At 37.7% G+C, this 13,651-nt stretch overlaps 1 protein-coding gene across 1 annotated transcript in view; it reads left to right on the plus strand.

Moving 5' to 3' along the window:
• LOC135212092 (protein lifeguard 1-like) overlaps positions 1-13,651 on the plus strand; it is a 78,586-nt gene that overhangs the window by 29,782 nt on the left and 35,153 nt on the right. Inside the window, exon 3 of the mRNA XM_064245468.1 lies at positions 13,191-13,407. Within this exon, the coding sequence (XP_064101538.1) occupies positions 13,191-13,407 (217 nt within the window). The remainder of the gene's footprint in view (positions 1-13,190; positions 13,408-13,651) is intronic.

A 13,651-nucleotide genomic window follows, 5' to 3' on the forward strand; every position in this document is an offset into this window, starting at 1 on the left:
TATATTAGGACTTAGCATATGTCCCTTAGGCAATAAGCCTAGCCTATGTTAGCGGTTGCTACTTTAGCCTAGTCTTATGATTGACATCTAAACCCTAAGAGCTAAAAACTTAGAATATGCCAAATAAAATGTTATAAATAATCAGTATGTACTTATTTCAAATAATTATTAATGAATCATTAACTATAATACCCAAACAACAAACAAAAAACAACCCTTCCAATCGATTGTTTACATTCAGCTCTTACCCGTCTTACGAGTATCGATCAAGCGAACCAAGCAATCATTTTTCCTAGCACACAGTAAGCCATAAATTGTCATTATTATCTCTCTTCAAACTAATGAAACTACCAAACAGTATAATAAACCATTCATTTCTATTTCTTTATTCCATCTTACCTAATGGAGGATACCGAGTTACTGACAGCTATAAATGAAACATACGTATACGTAACGTAATAATAAAACAGAAGAAGATTCTCAAAAAATACGTTATTTGTTGGCAGTCTTGATTATTTTATAGTTTATGATATCTAATCACAATTTTTTATTAAATTTATGCATGTACTCATTTCAAATAATTATTAAGTAACCATTAACTATAATAAAACAAAAACAAAAAAAAAAAAGCTTCCAAACGTCTGTTTACATCTAGCACTTACAAGTATCGAACGAACGACAAGCAAATCACTTTACACAGTAAAGCCATAAAATTTTCATTATCTCTCTTCAACCACTGAAACTACAAACAGTATAATAACCATTCATTTTTCTATCTTTATGTCTATCTTTACCTAATGAAAAAAAAAAAAAAAAAAAAAAAAAAAAAAAAAAAAAAAAAAAAAAAAAAAGTTTTTTTTTATAAAATGTATTCATGAATGTTTAAGTTTTTTCAATTTACAGCATCCTTTTACCAATAGAATACTTTTAAAGCACAAGGGGTAGATCTGACCAATAAGAGAGCAGGACCTTATTGGGGTGACTAGCATCAGGAAACCAATGGGAGAGCAGGAGGATGGTGGCGAAGTGTTTACTCAGTTGGCGGCGCGGGAGTTTTGGTTTTAAAATTGTTCTCTGTGGTCCGGGTGAATCTCGGACTTACAGCAACTTTCGTATCTTGAAAACTTTTCGTATGTAGAGCAGTAAAATTTTTCGCATTGGGCTTCGTATCTCGAGTTTTTCGTTTTGGTGGAGTTTTTTGTAAGTAGAGCCTTTCGTATCTCGAGGTACACTGTATATATATATATATATATATATATATATATATATATATATATATATATATATATGTATAGCATATCTTATATATATATATATATATATATATATATATATATATATATATATATATATATATATCTGTGTGTGTTAATATATTTATAATTTATGTTTATGTCTATATATATTTATGTAGATATATATATATTATATATTATACTATATATATATATGATATATATATATCGATATATATATTATATATATATATATTTATGTATATATAGGTATATATATATATCTATATATATATATATATATATATATATATATATATAAATATATATATATATTTAGTATATGTAATATATATATATATATATATATATATATATATATATATATATATATTTTATATATATCTATCTATCTATCTATCTTATATATCTATATATATCTATATATCATATATATCTATATATCTATATATATCTATATATCTATATATAATCCCAAATATATATACTATATATTTATATCTATATATATATATATATATATATATATATATATCTATATATATATATATATATATATATATATATATACACACATACAGAAAACATACATACATACTTACATACAGGCAATCAGCAGGGTCCATCAAACACAAAAAGTCCATGGTTTATTACAAAAATGTTTCGCACATAACTCGGTGCATCTTCAGTCTGTAAAATTAAAAACATACTCATTAAAAAAATATTAAAATAACATAAAAAGTAAATAAAAACATCAAAAATGTAAAAAAAACTTAAGAATTAACTTTACTTAAAAAAGCATCACAAGAATGTGTCAAAAGTAAAAAGAGAGACCCATGTCCCTAAACAAACCTGTTAGAGTGGAGAAGGAAGATCGAATGACCAAGACTTGCAGACTACCTAAGACTTCAGTTATGCTAGATAGAGGAGCAGCAGATACGTTGGAATTTAAAGACGGAACCAGCCGTTTAATGTATAAAGACTCATGGGATGGGTGGTGAGGTACCACCAGTAATAGAAAAATGTTTCTTATCAACTTGAATCCTGCATATGGACGCATGGTTCCTAATATTAGAGAATTCAGGTTTGCTAATTCTTTGTCCCGTTCTGAAAAAACTATATCCCAGGTGACTGCAATATCTCATTTACAACAAAAACCTTCGGCAAGAACCAACAATAATACGGGATCCCGGGCACTTTAAATTTGTAAATAATGTTGGATCTCATGAAGGTCGACAGTTTGTCTTTGTGGTTGAAAAATGTGCAAGTCTTTAGAGGATTGATAGGGATAAGATGCATATTAAGGCAGCCAAACTCTGGTTCAGTAATGCGTTTCACTTCACTTAAGAACTTATTATCTGAGATAAAAGGGATGATAGCGAATAGCTTCTTTTCTATGTTGTAAGAGGGAGTTGGCTTAAAAAAATTTTTTGAAAGCAGTCTGTTAATAATCTTATAAACCAAATTTTTCTGGATATGAGTTCTGTGAAAAACACACTTAAAACTAAAAAACTCTATTTCATTGTGAAAAAGTGACCAGCTTGAAGAGTAACGGATAGCCCTGTAAACCATATTGTAAATGGAGTTAAATTTAAAATTCTTAAATCATGTACTATAAAAATTATTGGCAAGTCCCGTGTACGATTTTTTCCTGTATACCGACGTGGTAAATTCATCATTATCTCTACAAACTCTAATGTCTAAGAAAGGCAGAGAGTTGTTACTTTCATTTTCCATAGTAAATTTCATATTTTGATGTGTGTTGATATAATCAAGGAACGAAAGTGTCATCGACATATCGTCTATAGTATGTGGGCTTACACACATCTGGGCAGTTTGTTAAAAAAGCTTCCTCTAAAGAAGACATAAAAATGTTAGCAAAAACAGGTCCCAAAGGAGAACCGATAGCAACTCCATCGACCTGCGAGAAAAGTTGACCGTTAAAAACAAACATAGAGTCTTGCACAGCAAGCTCAAGAAGCTTCTTGAAGAGTTGAATGTTAAAACCATTAAAAGTTATATGATCTTTGAAAAAAATTTTATCTAAAATAATTTCAATAGTTTCATTTAAAGGAACATTTGTAAAGAGAGATTCTACATCAAAACTGGTCATATGTAGATCACCATCCTTCAAAACTATTTGTTCTTGAAACTCATATCCATTTTTTAGTGTGAATTGGTTATAAGCAAAATCGTTAAGTAAAGTAACAAGATATTTAGATGTTGAATAAGCTGGACTATTGTACGCTGCCATAATAGGTCTAATGGGAGCTCCATCCTTCGTGTATTTTAGGGAGACCATATAAAATACTAAATGAAGAGCCTGTTACAAATAGTCTTTGGTAGGTGGCTTCATCTAAAATAAAATACCCTCATTTTTCAATTTTCTTAAGAATCTCTTAATTTTATCCTCCCTCTTATAAATTTCTAAAAAATTAGGTTCACCGAGAGACTGAAATTTAGAGTTATCTGCAAGGATGAGATTAACCTTATCAATATATTCCTGCTTATTAAGCAGTACAACACCTTTACCCTTATCAGGTCTGCAAATGATGAGATCTTCACGTTTACCAAGATTCTTAAGTATATTCAGATCCTCTTTTTTAAAGAACGGGGTCCAAGACACTTTCAACTTCGTATAGGTCTTATGCAGCCAGAAAGATAATTTATGTTGTAAGCAACTTGAGTCGTTAACCAGATTCAAACCCTTGAGTCTTTGAAACAGCATTTCAAAAGGAAAGTAAAAACCAGCATACTTAGGTCTGTAGGAAGGCAAACAAAAATCAAGGCCAAACGAACTACTGAAGAAGGAGATCGAGACGAAACAGCGATTTATTGAAAATACTCGTACCACTGTCTGTCTCAATTATGTAAACTTTTGTTTCAAGATCTGTCTTTTGTTGATCGCTTTTTGTACCGAAAGCTATTCAATGGTTTTGTTAATGACTTTGTTTCATCTGTACAACACGGCATCAGAAAAAACTAAAAGCGCTAGGTGTTGTTATTCCTAACTTTAATAATAGAAATTACTGTATCTTTAATTTTTCCAATTATTTGCTTTCTAATAGGGAAGAATTTTTGCTTTCGTTTGGCCTTGATTTTTGTTTGCCTTCCTACAGACCTAAGTATGCTGATTTTTACTTTCCTTTTGAAAAGCTGCTTCAAAGACTCAAGGGTTTGAATCTGCTGTTTCCCCTTAGGGGAGATCTCTCCTTCTACTTCTTTGCTCGATTCGTGTCGTAAAGAGGGAGGGAGGAAAGGTGGATGGTAGGGACTTAATGTAATTTTCAGGGGTCTTGGCTTGCTCCGAAGGGGGAGGGCTCTCCTTTTTCTAACCTGACTTTTGCTTCTCCAAGTATGGCGGCTTTGACGGTTGGGACTTGCAACAGGTGTGAGTTGAGCTGGGGTTACTGGTATACCATCTCTCCAGGGGCTCGTGGCACACTATTCGTCTGCCCCTATGACACGTTGCTGTGGAGGTTATGACAACAATTTTTTCTGTACCTGGGTATATGGTTCTACCCCATCTTGTATATACCTACCACATCACCAGCGTGACTCCTTCTGTGGGTACTAGGCCACATCCTTCAATGGTAGATACATTTCTGCCTCCTCTTCCAGGTTATGCTATGTTGTCTACCACAGCCACTTATGCTCCTGAGCCGTCCTGGGTACCATCCCCTATGGATCTTTCCCCAGTGGTCTTCCAGCCTTTGTCATCCGTATCTATGCCTGCTGCTGTCCCAGTCCCTGACTGTGTTGCTGCTGCTGCTGCTGTATGCCGCCCCTTGGCCTGCAGCTACAGTGGCCTCCTCAGTGGCAACTTGGATGGGAGACCTGGCGGCCATACTGAAGAAGCTGATAGAGAAGAAGCTGAAGAATAGCATAAGGTGTCGTCATCTGCTGCCACCTCCCTTCTAATTCCAAGGCTCCCTTGGTGAGGAAGGAGAAGGTGGTCTCTTCCTCCCAAGAAGTCGTCTCGGGACTTCTCTAACGGTCTGTCTCCTCAATCTGAGAAGACAGGCAGGTCCTCTGCTGGCTCTCCTATTTCTTTGGGAATGGGAATCATCACGCCGTCCACAAGGGCTAGTGTGTTGGGAGCCATAGGAGTGCAAGCTTTGGCTCGCACTTCTGTGGCTAGTCCTAGAGGTTCTGCCTTTCCATCTCTGGCGTTTGTTCGTGAGTTTCCCCAAGTGCACGCAAATCCACTAATGAGTGTGCAGCCAGAAGAAAGGAGTGAGTTGTTTAGGTGATGTGCACCTTGCCGGTGATTGCTCTGTGCCTGGGATCGACTTGATGGTCTCACGGGACTCTGCATGTGGCAAGACCGGTAGGAGGTCCCCTGTTCAGTCCTCCTGAGAGGTTTCAGCCTCGATGAGGGCTAGGACACATCATGAGAACAGTACATGCTCTTGCCAGTCAGGTGCGAGCACGTCTCCATCTAGGCCATGGTTGCATTCACATGACCAACCGGTTTCGGTGACAGCTAGCGTTTCTCCTTCCGTGCAAGGCTCAGAAGTCTCGCCTTGAGACTTCTAAGGGTCTGCATCCTTTCCCTGGGGAGGGAGGAATTTGGCTCTCTCTCCAGCTCATCTGCTCCTTCAGGAGCAGGAAACAGGATGCTGTCCCCAAAATATAGTATCTCGAGGGCTCCAGGAGTTTGAACCCAGGTGCATTCTCCTGTCTCTGGTTCCAAGGGCGCTGCTCATGGAACCGGGGCTGCGTCGGGTACTCGTATATGGGTCTCTCTGAGTGTAAACCTCCAAGGGAGGTCGTACATCCACAGTCAGTGATAGGTAGTCATCTCTCCATCATGATAGTGGCGCAGGATGAGAGAAAAGACTGAGCCGAGTTGGTGGCTCAGACCCACCTGGAAAAGCCAGGAATGGCTGTTCTTCAGGTGTCAAGATTGATGTCGCTGTTCCTAAGAAGGCATATGAAGGAGATAGGAGGTGGTCTTCTGTGCAGTCCTTTTTGTGAGGTTCGATCACGGAGAAGTTAGATGTGCAGTAAGACGTGACAAGTTCTTGCCAACTTTTACTGCATTTAACTTCGGTCAACTTTCGCTCGCTTGCGCGCAAACGAAACGGTTGTAGAAATGAGTGCTTTGTTTGACAGAGTGAGACTGTAGCAAGTTCAGAGAAGAGTGGGCAAGAACAGTCAGCCTTGTCTTTTTTTTTCTTTTACTTCGTTGTTACACCAGAATGAACAAGGAAATAAGAGGAATCTTAGAGACAATGTTTTTGGTTCAGTCTTAGGATCTTACCGAACATACATCTGTCTGTTCAGGATGGATAGCACCGAGAAGTTTGAATGCCTCTCCAGTGCTACTGTTTTGGGAATAACCAGTTCGGCTTGAACTAGTTGTGTTTGGTGTCCTGTTATCACTTTATAAGTCTTCCTTTGGGACAACCTCACCTTTGCTCTCTTTATTAGAGAGTGAAGGCTGACTACAGCACCTCAGGTGTTTGCGAGTGTGATGTCTCCAATTTCATCAATCATGCATCGTCACAGCTTCCGCATGAGGAGGTACCTGGACGATTGGTTAATCCAGGCTTCCTCCAAGGAAGAAGCTATAAGAGATTTCCTTCTAGATCTTTGTTGGATCGTGGGGATCTGAATCAGTATGGAAAAGTTTACTTTCTCCTTCTCAAGTAAAGACCTTTTTGGGAATAGTGATTGAGACGCATCGTTTGAAGGCTTTCCCGACGCAAGACAGTGTTGTCCGGGTTGAGACAGGTAGAGAACTTCTTGTCGAACCAAACCCCAGCCAGAAAAAGAGTGGAGAAGTTTGTTAGGGAGGATGTCATCTCTATCCCTTCAGATTCCAGGCTCTCATATCCAGATGTGCTCTCTACAGGTATGTCTCAGGAATCGCTGGGACTTAAGGGAGGAGAGCGTAGTGATAGTTCGGGACAATTCCTGCCTCGAGGATCTTCAGTGGTGGTCATACGAAAGTCATCTGACCATCGGCGTAAGTCTAGCCCTCCTGATTCCGGACATTCATCTGTACACAGATGCCTCAGATTGTGGTTGGGAGCACACAGATGGCTCAGATTGGGGTTGGGGAGCAACCCTAGATGAAACTCAGGCCAAGGGCCTTTGGAGGGTTCCAGATTGGGGGGAGTTGATCAATTTCAGAGAACTAAGAGTGATAGAAGAAGCTCTAAAGCAATTAGTATGGCTAGTGCTGGTAAATGGAAAGGTTGTAACGCTCTTTTCGGACAGCACTACGGCCTTAGTGTATCTCAGAAAGAAAGGGGGCACAAGATCATTGGCTCTGAATCGGATCGCTCAGAGGATATTGCGCTGCTGCGAGAACCACAAAGTTTTGTTATTGCGGGGAAACTAAGCGTATTAGTCTGAGGAGCGAGTGGACCTCGGCACAGGAAGAAGTGTAAATCTTGCTGAGGAGATGGCCTGCTTCTGTGGACCTGTTTGCCACCAGGTTAAATTATCGCTTTCCAGTCTATTTCTCGCCAGTAGCAGATCCCATGTCCTGCGGGACGGATGCTGTGCTTCACGCATGGGACAATATGCAGGTGTATACCTTCCCTCCCTTTGGCATGATACACCAGGTGCTGATAAAACTGAGAAACTGCAGGAACACACAGATGGTGTTAATAGCCCTGTTTTGGCCGCAGAGACCCTGGTTCCTGGACCTCTTAGAAATGTTGTCCGAGACCCCTGTGGTCTTACCACAAAGGAAAGATCTACTCAGACAGCCACATTTTCATTATTTCCACAAGAACCTTCATGTGCTGAAGCTAGCTCCCTGGAGACTGTCCAGCAAGCAGCCTGTAACTCCAGTCTCTCTTCAGCAGTGGTTCGACAGCTCTCCTTTTGTTTAAGCCTTTTGTTTAAGGAAATCGATTCGGAAATTATACCAAGTCAGGTGGGCGATTTATGGCAGGTGGTGTAGGAGCCAAGGGCACGGTATTTCAAGTTTTACTATAGTAAAGGTTGCCAATTTCCTCCTGTTTCTTAGGAAATCTGAAAAAATTATCCTATTCAACGATTACAGGTTTAGGTCGATTCTCGCAAGCACTTTAGGTTTCATCTTCTGGAATTATCCAGTAGTAGAGTATTGCATGACCTCCTCAGGTCCTTTAAAAGTGAACGTCCGGTAGTCTCGCTTCGGGCCCCTTCATGGGATTTAGCAGCTGTTCGGAACCTTTTGGGTTCTCAAGCTTTTGAACCTTTAGAAAGCTTATCTTTGAGGGAGCTAAGAAAGAAAGTATTGTTCTTGGTATTGCTCGCGACAGCAAAGTGAGTAGGGGAAATCTAAGCGGTGTCTAGAAAAGTATCATATTCGGACAAGGATATTTATCTCTTACCTCCCGGAATTTAGAGCTAAATCTGAGTCGGAAAGCAATCTTTTGCTGAGAGCGTTTAAAGTTTCCGCGCTTGAGGACTTTGTCGGAGAAGCAACAGAAATGCACCTGTGTCCGGTCCGCGCTTTGTAATGTTATTTAGCCTGCACTGCTAAACTGCTTCTGCATCCATGGACTTTATTTGTATCCCCATGGACACCGTCTTGAGCGATATCCAAGAACGCAATCAGTTTCTTCTTGCGGGAAGTTATTTTGCAGTCTAATTCTAGGGATTCGGCTAGTTCGGTCGGTACCGATCCCCACCCCAGAGCACACAGTATCAGGGGCATGGTGACATCAGCAGCTCTCCTTAGGAATTATTGGATGTTGGTGCTTCTAGATGCAGCGACGTGGAAGTTGACATCTGTGTTACGGAAGAGGATTTCTCTCTCGGTCCTTTCTTGGCAGCCAATGCAGTGTTGCAATAGTCTGGGCATAGGTCAAAGTAGGGATGTAAGTGTTAGATTTTTTTTGTTTAATAGTTTTAAGCATTTTACAGTTTATACTTGTCAACAGTTCTCTTGAATGTTGTGTCCTGATATGGGTAAGTAGTCATATGTATGATGGACATAACCTTCAAACCTTTGTGCACACACTGCACTGGTAGCCTGCAGAGTACGTTGTAGAAGATCTGTCCTTGGAACTTCTCCTCCATACATGAGAGGCTAGATAGCCACATGGGAGGATTCAGTTCCTCTCCATTCATGCGAAGTATACTAATATCTCTTTCCCTTGGATATCTCACCTGATGGACAAAATATGGGTGAGTTCAAAGACTTTATGCAAGTAAGTTAAACTGAGTTACCTGCGTATGCCTCTCAGTAGGTCGGGCTGATACCACCTACCCCACCTCTGTGTAAGTGTTGCTGATTGGGCTAATTCAGGTGTTTAGGAAGTGTATTGCAATATGAAGTTTTCATAGTAAAACTAATATGTATTGTAATATTTACCTGAACACACCTGAAAGACTCCCACCTGCCTCCACTCTTCAACGATTAATGGTTATTGTGATTGAAGGTAGGAACTGTCTGCCGGCCAATGTGTGGCAAGGTGGGAACTGTCTGCCGGCCAATGTGCGGCAGCAGTGTTGCCAATGATAGACAGGTAACTCAGTAAACAATGGTTACCTGCAGCGTTGGCAACACCAGCAGTTAAAATTTTCCCAAGCGTGGGTAAATGAGTGCGGTTATGTTCAGGCTGGTCAGGTGACCAGGGCTAATTCAGGTGTTCAGATTAGTATTACAATATTAGTTTTATTATGAAATCTTCATTTTTATGCCCATGTTAAAAGCAGAATTGTAATTTATGTATCGCTTTTAAGAGTGTGTGAATATCTTTATATTGAAAGAGTGTGAATATCTGATGTTTATTGTTCATTTATATATATATACAGGCGGCCCTTGGTTAGCGACAGGGGTTCCGTTCCTGGCCACCGACGCCAAGCGATTTTCGACGCTGAGCGATTTTAAAGCCTACGGCCGCCGCACACCTTCTTTCGAAACTCTAGACCAGTCAAAGGCGCCCGTAATCCCACAGCGGCGCAATAAGTAAAATTATATTTATGCAGTATAGTACTATAGAATTTACTGTACAGTACATGTGGGTGTCAGAGTATGAAAGATATAATAAAGTTTATACAGTGTACAGGTAGCTGTAGTGTTCAGGTTACGATCATTAGTCTTACGATAGTCCGATTTTATGAGATCAAATTACAATGGCCTAACTTTTTCCATCTTCTAGTTACATAAGTTCAATAACAGCAAAAGAGAATGATGAAAGTATGGTTTTAAAACATTATACTCGTTGCCGTGAACGTGTACAGCCATGAACAAATCAACGAAGAGAAAAACTACTTTTTTTTTTCTAAGTACAACTGAACTGGATAACATCTGTTTGGCTTGTATTTCGATCATCGTACTACAGTGCAACATTACCGTATTTGTTATAAATGGCGTTATGTATAGAATAGAACTGAGATATCTTATGTAATAACTTTATTCGCTATAGATCAGAGATCAATATAGATTAAAGATCAATCGGGAAATATACTGTTAAATTTAAACCTATTATAACTGAAGCTGAGAAAACTGTTCAAGCTGTTAATGACTATATCGTACATCGGCAACAGGATAAAACTGCAGTAAACGTCTGCCATCACACACAACTGTAGTAAAATTGGATAAAATCATTTTAATCACAAAACTACTGTGCTTGAAAGAACACATTTTACTGTTGGTTTCACGCCGTTATAAGATAAATAACGTAAAGTTCGTATTACGATGATATAAAGGATTATTGCGAAAACGGAATCACGTAATTTTTTATGCAATAAACATGCCGCCAACGTAATCTGTTAACGAAAAAAACTAGTAGTTCACATTCACAACGAGACTATTCAATAAATATTTCCACCTAAAAACGCGCTGTATAAGGAAAATAACTTTGTCTCATATCAGTCAAGTATATAGATATTCGTTTATGCTAACTAGAAGCAAGAGCATTAGCTCAGAATTGCGTTATGGTGAAAGAAACTCGTATTCATCAGCTGATTTCAAACCACAACATTGGCCGCTCGCGGAATACGGGCTTAAGTTTGCCGTAGTATTTTAAATACAATAATATGAGAATACATACAATATTCTTGGTTGGATACAACGAAATAATGGTATAACTTTTTTAAAGGATTTACCTATGGAAAAGATGCATAATTAATAGAATAACACAATGCATTTTTTGGAACTGGCGGATAAGAACGAACTGAAAAACCATCCCCTGACAACGTGGAGCGTAGTTACAAAGGCTGCCTTAATTTGTATCTTATTTCTGGTACAAAATGAAAATACCTTTACGTAATATATTTCCATACACATTTTAAACAAAAGCATAAACATTTGAAAAATTGACACATCGATCGCTAAATTTGCTCTCTTTTTAACTATATTTTCGGCCCAAAAAAGAGCGGCAGACGGCGGCATACAAGAACGAACTTGAAAAAACATCGTAGTCGCTAACTTGAAGGGAAGTTTCAAAAGCTGCCTTTTTATCATATTTCTGCACAGAAATAAAAAATACCCTATTCGTAATACATTTTCATACCATTTTAAACATGAAAGCATAAACATTTGAAAATCGACACATCAATCGCTAAATTTGCACTCTTTTTAACTCTATATTTTCGGAAGAGCATCAGACGGCGGCATACAAGAACGAACTTGAAAAAACATCGTAGTCCGATCAAACTTGAAGGGAAGTTTCAAAAGCTGCCTTTTTATCATATTTCTGCACAGAAATAAAAATAACCCATATCCATAATACATTTTTCATACACATTTTTTAAACATAAAAGCATAAACATTTATAAATCGACACATCGATCGCTAATTTGCACTTTTTTAAAATCGATATCCGGAGAGCGGCAGGTGGCGCTGCGTCTTACAAGAAAGAAACATGAAAAAACATCGTATTTGATAACGTGAAGGGCAGTTTTCAAAAGCTGCCTTTGTATCATATTTCTGTACAGAATAAAAATGCCTTTCACGTAATACATTTTCATACACATTTTCAAAAACAAAAGCATGAACATTTATAAATCGACACATCCATAGCTACATTTGCACTTATGTAACTCGATATTTTCGGCATAGAACAGCGTCAGAGGCAGATATTTTACCCTAATACCTACGTAATAACTCTCCATAAAATTTGTTAATATAATTTGCATAACCTTTATGGTCTGAACGGCATTTCTACAAATGTATGAACTCGTTAGACAACGGCGCTAGCGGCGCTGTTAACTGAAATTTGTGCCGTAAAGATACCTTTAAAATGCCTTATTTTTTTAATGAAATATTTTTGACGACCGCCGTAAAACCGATTCGCCTTTGAGTGATTGCGCCGTTAACTGCGGGCCGCCTGTATATATATAATATATATATATATATATATATATATATATATATATATATATATATATATATATATATATACTATATATATATATATATAGTATATAATATATAGATCTATATATATATATATTAATATAGATCTATATATATATATATATATATATATAGATCTATACTGTATAGGGATAATAGATGAGAAAAAATATGAAGTTGTGGGAAAGGAAAGGGCTAAATATTACATAAAGTTCAGTCTAGTATACGGTATTATACAAGCATCATACCGTAAATATATATGGTACACAAATTTTGATATCACTATATAGACAGGGTTACTTTTATTATTGTGTTCAAGATGCTTACTTTTTGGGAATATTTTTTGGGTAAAATTTATAGTATACGTACAATAAGACGGACATTAGACTTACCTGACGCTATGTACAAACAGTTTCTACCTGTTCCAACTTCCTTGCATATTTGATTTGGGTGCAATTGGGTTTAGATCTAGTTAGTTTGTAATCTACGGCTGGCTGTATATTATTTGAAAATGGTGTATTTCTTGATGTGAAGTGGCATTATTTATGACATAGTATAACACCACATGTCTTTGTCGCAGTTTCCTAGGATTGCATTTAATTTTGTAATTTTTTTTATAGGAAAGTGTATATGATTTTGATGGCCCAGCTGACAGTGACCTTTGGCTTTGTGGCAGTTTTTACCTTGAGTGAAAGTGTCAAAGCATTCGTCTTCAGCAATGTGGCGATCTTCTATGTTGCTTTAGCGGGCACACTTGTCTGTATCATTGCGTTGTCTTGCTGTGGTACCCTGAGAAGGAAAACACCACATAATTACATCTTCCTTGGAATATTCACAGTAAGAAAAGCTCCATTATTAGGCTTAGGTTTTGCCATTGCTTTTTACAGAAGGTAATCATTAATTTGATCACTGAATTTTTCAATTCAAGAATATTTAATTTTCATACAGGGTTTACTGCATTTGTACATATCACTTTTTATTGTATCTGTCTTAAATATAACACTTTCTAGAATTAGAATATACTGTGTATGAATATATTTTCATTCTAATCCTAAGTGGTATTAACCTAACAAAGAGGATA

This window comes from Macrobrachium nipponense, chromosome 40, assembly GCF_015104395.2.
Source record: "Macrobrachium nipponense isolate FS-2020 chromosome 40, ASM1510439v2, whole genome shotgun sequence".
Lineage (NCBI taxonomy): Eukaryota > Metazoa > Arthropoda > Malacostraca > Decapoda > Palaemonidae > Macrobrachium > Macrobrachium nipponense.